This window comes from Aegilops tauschii, chromosome 1 (genome assembly GCF_002575655.3).
Source record: "Aegilops tauschii subsp. strangulata cultivar AL8/78 chromosome 1, Aet v6.0, whole genome shotgun sequence".
NCBI classification, from domain to species: Eukaryota; Viridiplantae; Streptophyta; class Magnoliopsida; order Poales; family Poaceae; genus Aegilops; species Aegilops tauschii.
In genome coordinates this window covers 122,533,183-122,549,167 of record NC_053035.3, presented here as the reverse complement: position 1 = coordinate 122,549,167, position 15,985 = coordinate 122,533,183, and the positions used below count along the sequence as shown (strand labels likewise).

Sequence of the window (15,985 nt, the reverse complement as noted above, 5' to 3'; positions counted from 1 at the left end):
GAATGTGTACGAACCACCATTGTCTTCAATGTCTTCATACATTTTTAGGGGTCATCTCTGGTAGAAAAAACGAATCAATGAGGGACTACTACCTGTGTTATCCTGCAATTCTCACAAACACATTAGTCCCTCAACCACCTTTGTCGTCAATACTTCAAAACCAACTAGGGGTGGCACTAGATGCACTTACAGGAATAAGTGCCCTAAGTGGCTTTTTGATCTTATGTACAAGATAAATGAAGATGATCGCATGCATGTGTTAATGGTGTTGTGAAGGAGTTGGTATGTCAGTAATGAAATTGTACACCATAAACTACCACCTCTAATTGAAGCCTCCTACAGATTTCTGATCAGCTATGCCAAGTCAGTTCGATGCATCAACCATTTCCCAAACAACTGATATTATCAAAGGGAAGTTGGTGTTGCCGCCCACCGGGACAATTCCGCAATGTTAAAGCCACCAACATAGTGTGCAACTACGGTCCAGTGGTCTGCCCAGTCGGCCGGCCGCGTGATACGTCCATTTTGCATCATGCTTTTATATTGATATTTATTGCATTATGGGCTGTTATTACACATTATATCACAATACTTATGCCTTTCCTCTCTTATTTTATAAGGTTTACATGAAGAGGGAGAATGCCGGCAGCTGGAATTCTGGACTGGAAAAGGAACAAATATTAGAGACCTATTCTGCACAACTCCAAAAGTCCTGAAACTTCATGGAGTATTGTTTTGGAATATATAAAAAATATTGGGCGAAGAAAGCACCAGAGGGGGGTCACCTGCCATCCACAAGGGTGGGGGGGGCGCACCCTACCCCCTGCCTTGTGGGCCACCTGGCAGGCCCCCGATGCCCATCTTCTGCTATATGATGTGTTTTGACTTGGAAAAAAATCAGAAGGAAGCTTTCGGGACGAAGCGCCGCCGTCTCGAGGCGGAACTTGGGCAGAACCAATCTAGGGCTCCGGCGGAGCTGTTCTGCCAGGGAAACATCCCTCCGGGAGGGGGAAATCGAAGCCATCGTCATCACCAATGATCCTCTCATCGAGAGGGGGTCAGTCTCCATCAACATCTTCACCAGCACCATCTCCTCTCAAACCTTAGTTCATCTCTTGTATCCGATCTTTGTCTCAAAACCTCATGTTGGTACCTGTGGGTTGCTAGTAGTGTTGATTACTCCTTGTAGTTGATGCTAGTTGGTTTATTCGGTGGAAGATCATATGTTCAGATCCTTAATGATAATTAATACTCCACTGATTATGAACATGCTTTGTGAGTAGTTACATTCGTTCCCGAGGACATGAGAGAAGTCTTGTTATAAGTAATCATGTGAATTTGGTATTCGTTCGATATTTTGATGAGATGTATGTTGTTTCTCCTCTAGTGGTGTTATGTGAATGTCGACTACATGACACTTCACCATTGTTTGGGCCTAGAGGAAGGCATTGGGAAGTAATAAGTAGATGATGGGTTGCTAGAGTGACAGAAGCTTAAACCCTAGTTTATATGTTGCTTCGTAAGGGGCTGATTTGGATCCATATGTTTCATGTTATGGTTAGATTTATCTTAATTCTTCTTTCGTAGTTGCGGATGCTTGCGAGAGGGGTTAATTATAAGTGGCTGGGAGGCTTGTCCAAGGAAGGGCAGCGCCCAAGCACCGGTCCACCCACATATCAAACTATCAAAGTAACGAACACGAATCATATGAGCATGATGAAAACTAACTTGGCAACAATCCCCATGTGTCCTCGGGAGCGCTTTGCTTTATATAAGAGTTCGTCCAGGCTTGTCCTTTGCTACAAAAAGGATTGGGCCACCTTGCTGCTCCTTGTTTACTTTTGTTACTTGTTACACGTTACGAATTATCTCATCATACAACTATATGTCACCAATAATTTCAGTGCTTGTAGAGAATACCTTGCTGAAAACCGCTTGTCATTTCCTTCTGCTCCTCGTTGGGTTCAACGCTCTTACTTATCGAAAAAATTACGATAGATCCCCTATACTTGTGGGTCATCACCACGTGAAGCTGAATGTTGACGGGTCATTCATTGAAGCAGAAGGTGGATTAGTGGGTGTCGGTATGATCCTACATGACAGCGGCGACAACATTGTCTTCTTTGCTTGTCGTTCCATTTTGCATTGCACTGGGCCGCTCCAGGTTGAGTTATTGGTGCGCCAGGAGGGTTTAATCCTTACTCTACAATGGTTCACTTTCCCGGTGGATATCAAGATGGATTGCATGGATGCAGTCAAGTTGATCAATTTATCCACCATTGACAGATGGCCACATAGAATGATAATTTCGGATATTAAGGCCCTATTTTAGCTTTTATGGCTTTTTGGACAAAGTGGAAAAGCTGCAAAAGTAGAAGAAAAAGCTCAAACAAACAGGGCTTAAGAGGCTCTTTGGTGAAAGGGGTATCTCTATTGCTCATGTAAGTAGGAACCAGAATGTTCTTAGCCACGCCATTGCTGCTTTTGGACGACGAAGGGCCGTACTATAGTTTGGTTACGATTTGGACTTGCAGACGTTCCTCTGCTTTGTTGGAACGAATTCTCCAACGGTTGAGCAATGAAATCTTTTAACCTCGCATAAAAGAGACTTGTAATTCTGCACAGAAAAGAGAGTATAGACGCTTGTAACACATGGCAGTACTGCTTCATAGGAACCCTATGCAAGTCTTAAAAACCTATCCATGAAATTTTAGGTGTTGTCGCTCCTTCAATGCAAAAGGTACAGGAAAAATCAATGTGGTTTAAGTCCTACAAATTTCTAGTGAACGTCTTATTCAAAGGGACTCTAAATGTGCCCTTATGTTATGCAGGTGGTCTTCGAAAATGTCTTCCGATAGATTGGCCATCGTCGTTGGGGAGTTTGTGAGGTTATGTCACCTTAGATCTGTTTGGTTGGATGTAAGGTGACCATTCACCCTTTTCGCCGTCTTCTTCTGTCGGAAGGCGATATGTTTCCTATATCGATGTCGTCGGCGTCTTGTGGCTTGACCAGCGACTTCCTAGCCGTTTCGTCAATAATGTCCCCATGTCTATGTTTTGGAGGTCCAGAGGCGGCATAGAGCTTCGCTTATAGCGTGCCGCCGATGAGTGCAGGAGGAGTTCCCTCAAAACACATGTATAATTTTTAATTCATGTAAGAATGGCCTTGTAAGGATTGGTTGACTTTAATACATGGTATTTTTCGCAAAAAAATTCTTAAGCTAGAGTTCATTTAAGATAGGATTTCGCAAGAGCACTTTTGGGCGAGAGACAAATTCATCGGAATTAGTTCATTTCTAGTATTTATGTAAGTCGGGGTGGAAACAATAAGGGCGTGTTGTAACGCATGGGTTAAATTCATCGGTTCCTTGCTGTTGCGTCTAGGATCTAGAACTCCATAGACAAACACTAATCTTTTTTGCGCACTTTGTTCTCACTTGTGCGCACCGGGGATCAACTTACAGGGTTGGTCACTCATTCTCAAATTGCTTCAAGTTAAGCACGCTTAACTTTGAGTTTCCTTTCGTATGAGCCCTCGAAAAAGAAGGTGCGGGACCAGGAAAAAAATCAGTGACAGTGCCAGTCACTTCCTCTCGCAATCATCCAATCAAAATCAAATAGTTAGCAGTGCACCGCCACCGGTTAATCCCCCCACCCCCCCCCCCCCACACCCCGCAAGCATATTCTTCCTCCTCCTCGTACGTGACAATTCTTCCTCCTTCCCCAGAGCTTATCCAACCCTAACCACCTTGCCACCCTTCCCTTTCATTGACCTCTTCCCACCGCCGTGCTGACACTGTCCCGGCCATCCCTCTAACACCCCCTCCCATCCCCAACACACATGCACACACACACACACACATATCTGCAGGACCAGACAACCCTTCGCCCCCTCCCCTCCAGTTAGGGCATCTCCAACGCAGGCCCGCAAATTAGCTCTGTCATCCGTCCGCGGACAGGGGGAGGACCAGTCCGCTAATACTAATGCGGGAGCCGACCATCCAACACTGCCCGCATACATTTGAACCATTGTTTGAACTAACTCGACGAAATTCATGCAAACCAGCGGGTCTCATATAAACCAGATGAAATTCATTACATTTCAGACATACTTCAACCAAAAGCGGAACACGTCTGACTCTGGAGGTATAATTTCGAACATACATCAACTAATCACCTAGTCTAGTGCTGGTCACGGCGGATCTCCATTCCCACGACATGGCTACCCTCAGTGGCTTCCGCCTCCATGGCCTCCGCCATATCTTCCTTATGTCCGTCTGTGCCGCTCATTGGAGTGGCCATGCTTCAGCCGGAGGGGAGTAGCACCTACTCCGTTTCCGTGAAGCCGATGTGGGGTTCGACGATGGTCTGCGCTAAGCAGGGCAAGACACCGGCTATGTATGCTGGCGACGCGGTGGCGGTGGCCATCGTGGGAGCCAAGCGACGACAGCCTCCCATGGTCTACTTTTCTTCGGTGTCGGCGCCGGTCGCGAATGTGTTGGCTGCCTCCGTCGGCAGGGCGCGGTTCTACCAAATGTTTGCGGTGGATGGCGCAGAGAAGCGCGATGACACGACGGCGTCCACGGCATCCATGGTGCTTGTGCCACAGTGCTCCCCCATGTGCCGGCGTGGAGTAACTAGCCACTCATCTATGAGCGGGCTTGGAGGGACGAGTTGCTGCACCAGGGGCTAGCTTGGAGCAACGAATTGCTCCTCCGCTTGCCCGCCTGCAGCCTCGTCCATGGTACTTACGGCCTGGGGCGAGGTGGGAGGTGGAGCAGTGAGTTGCCTAGCTCGTATCAGGCAGGCTTGGCGGGCCACCCATCCGGCTTTTATGTCGTAGAACCCCTCTTCCTGGTCGTCAGATGCCATGTAGAGTGCAGAATATGGTGCAACGAGGAGATGGGGAGAGGATGTGTGGTGCGGTCTTGCCCAACGTCTGCCTCGTTTAGGTAGCGGGCGAACGCGAGGAGCCGACCGACGTTGTGCTTAATGTCGGCCGGCCGGCTAACGGACGTGTGCGCGGGGCGAGGGAGTTTTCTTTCTTTAAGCCAGGTTAGTCAGATACAGGCGTAACTGCTATCCGGACGCAATGTGCATCCGGACTGTCAAGTGGACCGATACAGGCCAGCGTTCGTTGGCACATGTCCGGACCGTACATCCCCGTTCGTTGGCACATGTCCGGACCGTATGATTTAATGGTCGGCATCGGAGATGCCCTTAAGTTTCTTCCTCGCCTCCACCTGAGACGGAGATGCCCTTAAGTTTCTTCCTCGCCTCCACCTGAGACGCCGCAATGGTCTTGGCTCAGCCTCGGCGTGCCGCTCCTGACGTTGTCCCACCACCAGCCCCGTGCAATGCAGGAACTTACGGACACAAACTAAAATTTCAGGCACCTGAGATTTAGCAAAACCACTCTGGTATACATTTTCAAGGCAGTTGAATGCAACTCATTAGCACATGGCTTTCACATGACATGAAAAGATTTCAATCTTAAGCGTTAGAGATGTATGATTCTTTCTTCAAATGAAAGAGATGTATCATTGCATTCTTCATTTTTGCTCTAGTGCCATACATCGTGTAACCCAGTTGGTACACGTCAAACATTCAGCCTAACATGATAACGTTGTGTCGATGTGCACGTCCGAAGGACATGGATTGATGAACCAATATAAAGTACTAGTCTTTACTCCTAATGTCTCAGTTGGTAGTCTCCGTTCCAGGTTTATTTTCGTCCCACCTCCATTGGTTTATTTCCGTCCCGTTTATTTTCGTCCTCCCTCGACCTACGAAAAGAAACCAACGAAAAAAGATCGAGGCCCCCTCGCACGAACCAGGAGCGAGGCCTCCTCGCGAAAAAAAATATCTGACGATCCAGGCTGCCCTCGATCGTCTCGCTATGAGGACGAGAACCACGCCCCAGCCGCCATAGTGGAGCCCTACGCCGCCGCCGAGATCGGAGAGGAGCCGCCGCCGCCAAGGTTCGAGAGGAGCTGGCCACCACGACCTCCCTCCCCAGCCGGCCGCCACCACCCCCTCCCCAAGCAGCCATGTACAGCAGGGCGGCGCCCACGCGCCTGGCCTATGTAGGTCTCGGCCTCCCTCCTCCCTTCGTCCAAGGCCAGGAGCTCCCCCTCCCCGACCTGATCTGGTGGAGAGAGGGCCAGGCCTTGCCACTCCGGTGGTCGCTGTGGCCAGATCTGTCCGGGGTAATCGCCGTAGAGCCTCTATGGCGGCGGAGTAGCAGCAGCCCGATAGAAGGTGGGTGCCAGATCGTCGTCCAGCAGCTCGCCGTCGGAGCTTCTCACTACAGGCGATGGAGGCCGGTGCTACTCGGTCTATCTATGATGTTTGTTTCCTGTGTTTACATGGCAGAGTGATTGCTGCACTGGCTTTTGGCTATGGATGCAAGTTGGGAACTCATTTAGTGATTTGAGGGTGCAGGTAGGGATGATGCTGCGGATGGGATGGGAAGATGTGTGTGTGCGCTAGCTGCTTCACATACGACTCAGAGAAAGAATTGCTTTGCAAGTACACACTTGCTGCAAACTGATGTATTGAACTTTCAAGGATTTTGATTGGTTGCCCAAATAACCCATTCTCCTTTTGTTGATATTTATGAAGGAGATCATTATTTCTCTTTTAGTTTCAGGTTGCCAACATCACGAATTTCATACTTATGGAGTGGAGCCACCAAACAATTTATGAGGTAAAATCACTATATACATATTGTTTTCCCACCGCTGCTTCAAGCGACATGCATTCGTTGCAAAGAAATCGGCATCACCTGCGTGCTTGCTTGTGTTTGTTTCTAGCCAGCAAGAATCCATCGAGTCTTCCTCTATGTGTGCAACCTTGCCAGTGTGTGAATCAATCAAGGCAAGGGCAAGCAACCAACATTAAGCATGTGCGAGTCTTGCCGGGATCTGATCTATCAACTCGTTCAGCCAGCTTTGCACCATGTGCACGTCGTCCATGCTAGAAAAGCACTTGGCAAGTGGACGGCTCCATTGGCCATGCGTCAACAATTCAAATCATTATCTATACTCGATAGACACATATTTTTTTATGCAATTCTGAATTTATGGAAGCAGAAGAACTGATTATGTGAATTAAATATCTAATCCCATGTGTAGGTGCTATCCAACTGTTGTGATTATTTATGCGCATATAACTTGCAGGTAGATAACTCTATAGTATGAAGACTTAAAAATACGAGTGCATGTCATCTTCCATCACTTCTAATACTTTTGTATTACATAATACTATTTTTTCAGCATTTGATTGACATATCGATGGTATTTGTAATAAATTTCTTTCTTTAAATTCTTTACCAGGAAATATGTTGAAGCACCGAATGTATTCCATTTGCAGTTAGTATTGTCCCCAGTTCTGCTTGATTTGATTTTTGTTTCTCATCAGTTTTGTGTTTTGTCAGAGAATGGTTTCTCTTTACCTATGGTAATCCCTGTACTCAGGTAAATCCTTTTGCATCATTTCACTATTGGTTTTGTTGTAATTGTATTAGATTTCCGCCATGGACGCCGCCTCGCTCATGGGCTCCTCCTCCGCCGACGCGCGCACCGACGGGGAGCACCGGATGGGCATCACCATCGTGGGCGTCTGCTATTCCCTTGATGCGCCCCGTGGATCCAGCAGCAGCGGCTAGGTCAGGGTCGGAGATGGCGCATCGGGCATCCGATTCCGCCGCTCGTGGATCAAACAGAGGGCGTGATAAAGTCCAGCAGAAGTGGTGGCCGGGATTTTTACTGTTAATTCGATCTGCAAAACAGTGATCAATATAGTATATGTGCAGTAAAATAGACATGTTGCTGATAGTGTTGTATTAGTGTGTGATTTGGTTGCATAGTTTTCTAATGGAAACAAGTGAAAAACTCTTTGATTTTCTGATTTCTTTATGCTTGCAGAGAGGTTCCACGACTTCAGTTTGGCTATCATCAAAATTGGAGGAGAGCCCGATGCATTGGAGAGCATCATCCGCGAGTTCCACAGGATCAAATTGAGGAGGCATTATAACCTGGCATCATTTGGATGACTTGGTCAGTAGGTAGAAATTAGAATTTGAGCAATCTGAGACCCTGAGTTCTGCATAAAGAATTCCGAAAGTGAAACACCTTGTTTGTCCTGCAGGAAGAATGGCTAACATGCCTGTTAAAGCTAGATAAACGCGTATTGAAGGAACTGGGGTATGTCCGCCATGTTGAACACCCTCACAATGACGGGTAATTTCTTGTTACATTCACCATGGAATGGTTTTGTGATTCTGTTCCTTGTGTTAGAGTTATAATATAAGTCATGCACCCCTTTGTATTTATCCCGTTGTATAAGGGGTTTCCTGCATATGTTCCACACCTGTACATGTATATATATCGGCCTATGGCCTCATGGGAATACAAGTTGCTTTCCTAACATGGTATTAGAGCTTTAGGTTTTTTTTCGCACGTGCAACTCGTGCTCTCACCGATCCAATCTCTGGCAACGCCGCCGCTGTTGCTGCTTCTCATCCACCTGCCCGCCTCATCTCCCCAGCCACAGGAGCTCTTCCCGCTCGTGAGGTGTCCCGCTCCAGATCGATCGGCTGGTTGCAGCTACCCTGGTCAACGCCGCTGGTTCCAACCCTGGAGGTCGCCGCCTGCTCATCCACCGGCCCCATCGCGCCGCCGGCCGCTGGTTTTTCGCCGCCTCTCGCTGGATCCGGGCGCCAGCCGTCTGTCTTCGCCGGTCCTCGCCGGATCCCGCCACCTCCGGCTGGATTTGTTCCCAACGCGTTGGCTGCTGCCGTCTGCATCGGTAGCCCACTCTTTCTCCGGTTGCTAGTTGCTGCCGCTGCATCGGGAGCCTTTGTGTTGCCTAATCTGATCCGTGTTCGGGTTTCCACTGATTCGGCTGATTTTTAAAAAAAAATCCTCTGCCATGGTGTCTCTTGCCCGCTCTCCGGAGATTTTTGACGGTGTTCTCGGTGTTCCCTACACTGATCCCGTCTCACACATGTGCCTTTCCTCAGTGCTTGGTGCTCGTCCGTCTGTGCTATCGTCCCCTGTGGCGACTCTTGCACGTGGTGATTGTCGCTCTACATCGACTCCTCCTGCGACTTTCATCGGTGATTATCGTTCTACACCGGCTCCTCTCACGGTCCCATCGGATGTGTTGATGCATATGACTCTATTGACCCGCGTCATCCTTTGGCGCTTGGGGCTTGTCGGCATGTGCCCTCGTCTCCTTCACCGGCCTCTACGGATGATGTTGGTTATGCTATGTCGCCTCCTCTGGCGGCTTCCACGGGTGGTGGTGGGCCTGGTGGCCGCTCCTCTCCCAGTGCTACTGCGTCGTCTACTTCAGCTATGTACTTCACCGAGCAGGAGATTGTGGGACTTCGTGGTCTGCTGACCGCCTCCGGCTCTTCATTGCCGGGTGCATCTACGTCGACCTCTTCAGTTGAGCTCCTGACTGAGCAGGAGATTACGCGCCTTCGGTGCTTGCTCGCTGCATGCTCTGGTTCTTCACCGACGGGTTCTGCTGGTTCTGCTACTGACTCCTCTGGCATTGTGAGATCACCTTCAACACAGTCAGGTACATCTCCATGGATTCTTGATACTGGAGCATCTTTTCATATGACTCATGATTCATCCACCTTGTCTTCTATTCGTGCTCTTGATTCTCCTATTCATGTTCTTACTGCTGATGGTACCTCCCTCCCGGTTAATGGTCGAGGCATTCTTAGCACCTCATCTTTTCATGTTCCTGATGTTGCTCATGTTCCTCGACTTACCATGCAGCTCCTTTCTGGTGGTCAGATTGTTGACTCCGGTTGTCGGGTGATTCTAGACTTTGACTCTTGTTCTGTTCTGGACCGTCACACTGGTGCTCTCCTTGGTGCTGGCCCCCGACACCGTGACTCTCAGGGTCTCTGGGAGCTTGACTGGCTTCACCTTCCCTCCGCTGCCACCGCCGCCAGTCTTCCCCCCTCTGTTGCCTTGTCTACCAGCTCTTTTCAGCAGTGGCATCATCGCCTTGGTCACTTGTGTGGCTCTCGTCTCTCATCCTTAGTTCGACGTGGTCTTCTTGGATCTGTCTCCGGTGGTGTGTCTTTAGACTGTCAGGGTTGTCGGCTTGGTAAACAGGTCCAGTTACCTTATCCTCATAGCGACACTATGTCTCAACGTCCTTTTGACCTTGTTCACTCCGATGTCTGGGGTCCAGCTCCATTTGCCTCGAAAGGAGGCCATCGCTACTATATTATTTTTATAGATGATTTCTCTCGATACACCTGGATATATTTTATGTCTTCTCGTAGTGAGGTGTTATCTATCTATAAGCGTTTTGCTGCCATGGTTCACACTCAGTTCTCTACTCCTATTCGTGTTTTCCGTGCTGACTCTGCTGGAGAGTATATCTCCAAGATGTTGCGTGGAGTCCTTGCTGAGCAGGGTACTCTTGCCCAGTTCTCTTGTCCTGGTGCTCATGCTCAGAATGGCGTGTCTGAGCGCAAGCATCGTCACCTTCTTGAGACGGCTCGTGCGATGATGATCGCCGCCTCTCTTCCGCCTCATTTTTGGGCCGAGGCTATCTCCACTTCCGCCTATCTCATCAACCTTCAGCCGTCCGCTGCTTTGCAGGGTGGCGTTCCTTTTGAGCGTCTTTTTGATCGTTCTCCCGATTATTCGATGCTTCGCTTGTTTGGTTGTGTTTGTTATGTTCTTCTTGCCCCTCGCGAACGCACCAAACTGACCGCTCAGTCTGTTGAGTGTGTCTTCTTAGGCTACAGTAATGAGCATAAGGGCTATCGTTGTTGGGATCCTATCGGTCGTCGGATGCGTATCTCTCGAGACGTGACTTTTGATGAGTCTCGTCCCTTCTACCCACGCCCATCTTCCTCGATTTTTTCAGTGGAGGATATCTCTTTCCTCACTTTTCCTGACTCACCTATCACCCCCGTCGCGCCTGTGCCTATTCGTTCCACTCCCTCTGCTTCTCCACCTCTAGTCAATTTGCAGCCACCATCTTCTCCGGTCTCCTCGCCTAGCATGTCACCGGATTCTACACCTTCATCTCCGGTGACTTCTTCGTCGCCACCCCTCGATTCTACCTTGGCGATTCCTCCTTCTATTGTTCCATCTTTTCCTCAGCATTACGCTCGTCGTTCACGACCTGTGGATGCCTCATTGGATGAGTCGTCCTCTTCCTCTCAGCCAACTTATGGCTTGCGTTCTCGTCCTCGTCCACCTGTTGATCGCTTTGGATTTCCCACCGCTGGTGCTGCTGTTCTTGAGCCGACTTATCGTCAGGCTGTTGTTCATCCTGAATGGCAGTTTGCGATGGCAGAGGAGATTGCTGCTCTTGAACGCACTGGTACCTGGGATCTTATTTCTCTTCCTCCCGGAGTCCGTCCCATCACTTGTAAGTGGGTCTACAAGGTTAAGACTCGCTCCGATGGTTCTCTTAAGCGTCACAAAGCTCGTCTTGTGGCTCGTGGTTTTCAGCAGGAGCATGGTCGTGATTATGACGAGACTTTTGCTCCTGTGGCCCATATGACCACTGTTCGTACACTTCTTGCCGTTGCCTCTGCACGCCACTGGTCTATATCTCAGCTTGATGTTAAGAATGCCTTTCTTAATGGTGAGCTGCGTGAGGAGGTGTACATGCAGCCACCACCTGGGTATTCTGTTCCTGATGGCATGGTATGTCGTCTTCGTCGCTCTCTCTATGGCCTTAAGCAAGCCCCTCGCGCCTGGTTTGAGCGTTTTGCCTCTGTGGTCACTACTGCTGGTTTTTCAGCAAGTGCTCATGATCCAGCATTGTTTATTCACCTTTCTCCGAGTGGTCGGACTCTTCTTCTTCTCTATGTTGATGACATGATCATCACTGGGGATGACCCCGAGTATATTGCCTTTGTAAAGGCCCGTCTTAGTGAGCAGTTTCTTATGTCTGATCTTGGACCTCTTCGCTACTTTCTTGGTATTGAAGTCTCTTCTACCTCTGATGGCTTTTTTATATCCCAGGAAAAGTATATCCAGGATCTTCTTGCTCGTGCTGCTCTTACTGACGCGCGCATTGTTGAGACTCCTATGGAGCTCAATGTTCACCTCCGTGCTACTGATGGTGATCCTCTCCCTGACCCGACGCGTTATCGTCATCTCGTTGGCAGTCTTGTCTATCTAGCTGTCACTCGTCCGGACATCTCTTATCCGGTTCATATTCTGAGTCAGTTTGTCTCTGCTCCCACCTCGGTTCACTATAGTCATCTCCTTCGTGTTCTCCAATATCTTCGGGGCACGATCTCTCACCGTCTATTCTTTCCTAGCTCCAGTTCTTTACAGCTTCAGGCCTATTCGGATGCTACGTGGGCTAGTGATCCTTCTGATCGCCGTTCACTTTCTGCTTACTGTGTTTTTCTTGGCGGTTCTCTCATTGCCTGGAAGACGAAGAAACAGATTGCAGTTTCCCGTTCGAGTGCTGAGGCTGAGTTGCGAGCCATGGCTCTTTTGACGGCAGAGGTGACTTGGTTACGGTGGTTACTTCAGGATTTTGGTGTTTCTGTCACTACACCGACTCTGCTCTTATCTGACAGTACAGGTGCTATTAGCATTGCGCGCGATCCTGTGAAGCATGAGCTCACCAAGCATATTGGTGTTGATGCTTTCTATGTGCGCGCTGGTGTGCAGGATCAGGCTATTGCTCTTCAGTATGTGCCTTCCGAGTTACAGTTGGCGGATTTCCTGACAAAGGCCCAGACTAGAGCACAACATGGCTTTTATCTCTCCAAACTCAGTGTTGTTCATCCACCATGAGTTTGAGGGGGGGTGTTAGAGTTATAATATAAGTCATGTATCCCTTTGTATTTATCCCGTTGTATAAGGGGTTTCCTGCATATGTTCCACACCTGTACATGTATATATATCGGCCTATGGCCTCATGGGAATACAAGTTGCTTTCCTAACACCTTGTACATAATTCAGTTAAATTCTATCAAGTATCCAGTTACTTGCCATTCTTTGGTGAGATTTGTTGATGATTTTTCTGAAGTATTTTTGTGCTATTCTCATGTTTGTCAAACATCAATTTAGACATCTTGACAATACTTCCAACACTTTTTTAGCAATTGATACTGCCCACACTTTTCCTGGTCTTTTCGTCCCACAGTAGAATAATCCTATGCTGCCATGAAAAACAATTTCATGTGCTGAAGGCAGCGGATCAAATCAGCACTACTCCATACTGCATTGTTCTTGTCCCATTTCGAGTATCTTCATTAAATCATTTTCATCGGTACTAAGTAGCACTGATCTTTACGTGTTAATTTTTTACCAACTTGCGAAGAATGCATTTTTTCCTTTTCTTTATGTACACAAATGAGGCAATGCAGTTGGCATCGACATCTGCTACTCGCCGGCCTCTCTTGGAGCGCAGGTCGCCATCGCCGTCCGCCGCTTCGGCGCTCGGCTCCTGCCCCATGGACGCATTCGCCACACCACTACTAGGGAAAAGCCTAACAGTAGCACGGGTAATAGGGCTATCAGTACAGCTAACGTGTACCAGTAGCGTGTACCCACAAGCGCTACTGGTATACATACTTAGCAGTAGCGCTAGTTGGGGAAGGTGCTACTGGTGGGAGTAATGGTATGGTGCTAGCTTTATGAAATAAACGCTCAGCGTTCGCAATTCTTCATACTTGTTCATTGCATTTCAAACTTCTAGATTAGATGCCTGATATTTTTTCTTAAAGAATGTAAAATGGGAGTGCGTGTAAAAGGACTTCCCATTTTATTGCATTCAAGAAATGACCAAGTTACTGAATTTGATTTGTAGGTACCATACAATGTTAGCGAGGACAGTGATTGGGGGATTGATATTTTCGAAGTAATGAGGTGCTTGGAGGAGGCACGCGTCGCAGGTTTGACTGTTTGGGCTATGGTGATCATAAACCCCGGATAACCGACGGAACAGGTATGCAAACAGATATTTGTAATAACATCAAAAAATCTAAAAGGTTCGCTAAAATTGTGCTGAAACTCAAAATCCGCAAGCTTTGCTGTAGGTACTTTCTGTGACCAACCAGGAGGAGATAGTAGAATTTTGTCGAAAAGAAGGTTTGGTTATGCTTGCCGATGAAGTTTGCACTTGGTGAACTGCGGTAGTTTTGTGACGCGGACGCGTGTGTAGACATCCTACATTTGTATAAATGCGTTTACAGGTATACCAAGACAAGCTCTATATGGAGGACATGAAGTTCAATTCTTTCAGGAAAGTTGCCAGATCACTTGGGTATGACGAGAATGGTATATCCATAGTGTCATTTCATTGGGGGGGTAAATATTTGTTCATTAGAAACACAGTTCATAGCCTCTAGAAAATAAGCCTTAGATTAGAGATCCATGGTAATTTTTTCATCATCTGAACTTGGCAGGGTACTCTGGAGTATGTGGCAGAAGGGGAAGCTACATGTTGATATGTAAAATTCCCTTCACGACTCGTTTAGGAATAACGGAGTTTTGGAGATGATGTGATGGGTGAGATTCGCAAGGTGGCTTCTGTGACTCTTTGCCCCAACATAAATGGTGACTTGCGATGGATCCACCGAAGGTTCGTTCATCATGCCTTTCTTGTGTCTACTACTATAATTTATTGTAATTAGTACATATTATCCTGATAATCATTGTGCAAGAAAACTGAGAGCTCAGTTTACAACACTGATGGAGTCAGTCCATCGAATATTTGAGGATTCAAATTCAGAGAGAATATTCCATCGAATGTTCAAAGAATTCAGAAAGTAGAGTAAGCAGAGCTCAGATAGTAGTGATACAGATTAACTTATATCAACGGGTGCTTACACTAAATCTGGCCAAATACTGTAGTAAGTAGCCTCCTTGTGTTGTCGGTTATTACATGCTATAGAAGACTTCAGCTCCTGCACTGAACCAAATTAATGGGGTGATAATACAGATTAACACTACAAAAGCCTCCCCCCCTCTCAGTCAGGCCTCTATACCCTACCACCTACTCATCTCCCTGAAACCTCTTGGGGTAGAGAGGCAAAAAAAGAAAAAACAAGAAAAGAAGAGAATTAAACATTCCTGGATACAGGCAACACTGTATTCGCAAGCCCGTTGGCTACTTTCTGGGGTCGTGGAGGCTTCTTGTAATTTGCTATACTAAAATGGGGGCAAATATACTCCAACCCATGTGTATTCGCGTATCCTGCAACGAAAAGACCGATCGGTAGATTTGTTATCATGGAGAGGGGGTTAGGGTCGTAGAATACAAGACTTTGGTGGTTACTGACAGTTCTAACATGAATTTGATTGATCTGGGAGTTGTGACATGCAAATGTTTTATGGTTGATGGTTCTGTACCATCAGTAATATTATATAAACATAGTCTCTGCTTTCATCTTCTTTGATGATATATTTTCTGGTCAAAATTTAAATGCATTATGCACCTGTTCTTTTTATTGTAGTTCCATTTTTTGTCAAATTTATAAATTCTCTATGAATAGGAATATAGAGGCATGTTCTTAATCTATTTTGGTTTTTTTGTTCACCCCGAAATGCAGTATAGATCTGCGATTGACATTTTTATTGGACCACTGGGTGAGCATTTGCAACAAAGAGCCAGGGAGTAAGCTGGGAGCGGACAAACATAATGCCCTGAACATGAGTTTGTCCTTGCATAATTATCCATGTCTGATGGTACTACACCGCTTTAGTTTGTCCTTGTATTATCTCTTATTGATAAAAAATGTCCAGAACAAAGAAATGATGAATTGTAGTATAGCCATTCTTGTAGTTGAAAATTATGTCTAAAATTGATCATCACATAGTATGCTGGCAACTTGCAGGGTCGATGAGACATTGATTGCCATATTGCTTTTCCATCTTATTCACATCTTATGAATATATCTTTAACAATATAATTTAATATTTGTGTTTTCACAGGTAGGAAGAGACAGGATCAGATGGCTCACCAG

General features: G+C 47.1%; 1 protein-coding gene across 3 annotated transcripts; it reads left to right on the top strand.

The window, feature by feature from the left end:
• Nucleotides 1-5,795: 5,795 nt before the first annotated feature.
• On the top strand, nucleotides 5,796-15,759 carry LOC109745853 (uncharacterized). Of its 3 annotated transcripts, none has more exons than XM_073509688.1 (7): nucleotides 5,796-6,322; nucleotides 6,445-6,531; nucleotides 6,647-6,709; nucleotides 6,816-6,993; nucleotides 7,529-7,664; nucleotides 7,929-8,068; nucleotides 8,152-8,430. In XM_073509688.1, exons 4-6 carry the CDS (start codon nucleotides 6,961-6,963, stop codon nucleotides 8,054-8,056), a joined length of 297 nt encoding a protein of 98 aa, XP_073365789.1. In that variant the 5' UTR covers nucleotides 5,796-6,322; nucleotides 6,445-6,531; nucleotides 6,647-6,709; nucleotides 6,816-6,960; the 3' UTR covers nucleotides 8,057-8,068; nucleotides 8,152-8,430. The 3 variants fall into 3 exon arrangements, 1 of the variants encoding a protein (XP_073365789.1); XR_002228662.4 differs by adding an exon at nucleotides 12,684-12,958 and having other exon boundaries at nucleotides 5,829-6,531; nucleotides 6,653-6,709; nucleotides 6,816-7,373; nucleotides 8,152-8,243; XR_012203953.1 differs by lacking the exons at nucleotides 5,796-6,322; nucleotides 6,445-6,531; nucleotides 6,647-6,709; nucleotides 6,816-6,993; nucleotides 7,529-7,664 and adding exons at nucleotides 13,828-13,965; nucleotides 14,057-14,108; nucleotides 14,213-14,283; nucleotides 14,426-14,601; nucleotides 15,572-15,759 and having other exon boundaries at nucleotides 7,818-8,068; nucleotides 8,152-8,243.
• Nucleotides 15,760-15,985: the final 226 nt, after the last annotated feature.

Excerpts from the sequence above, each read along its gene's own strand:
- LOC109745853 (XM_073509688.1), top strand. The coding sequence starts at position 6,961 with ATGTGCACGTCGTCCATGCTAGAAAAGCACTTG. Across the intron at positions 6,994-7,528 it reads CCATGCTAGAAAAGCACTTG|ATTTCCGCCATGGACGCCGC; the intron begins GCAAGTGGACGG and ends TAATTGTATTAG. Across the intron at positions 7,665-7,928 it reads CCGTGGATCCAGCAGCAGCG|AGAGGTTCCACGACTTCAGT; the intron begins GCTAGGTCAGGG and ends TTATGCTTGCAG.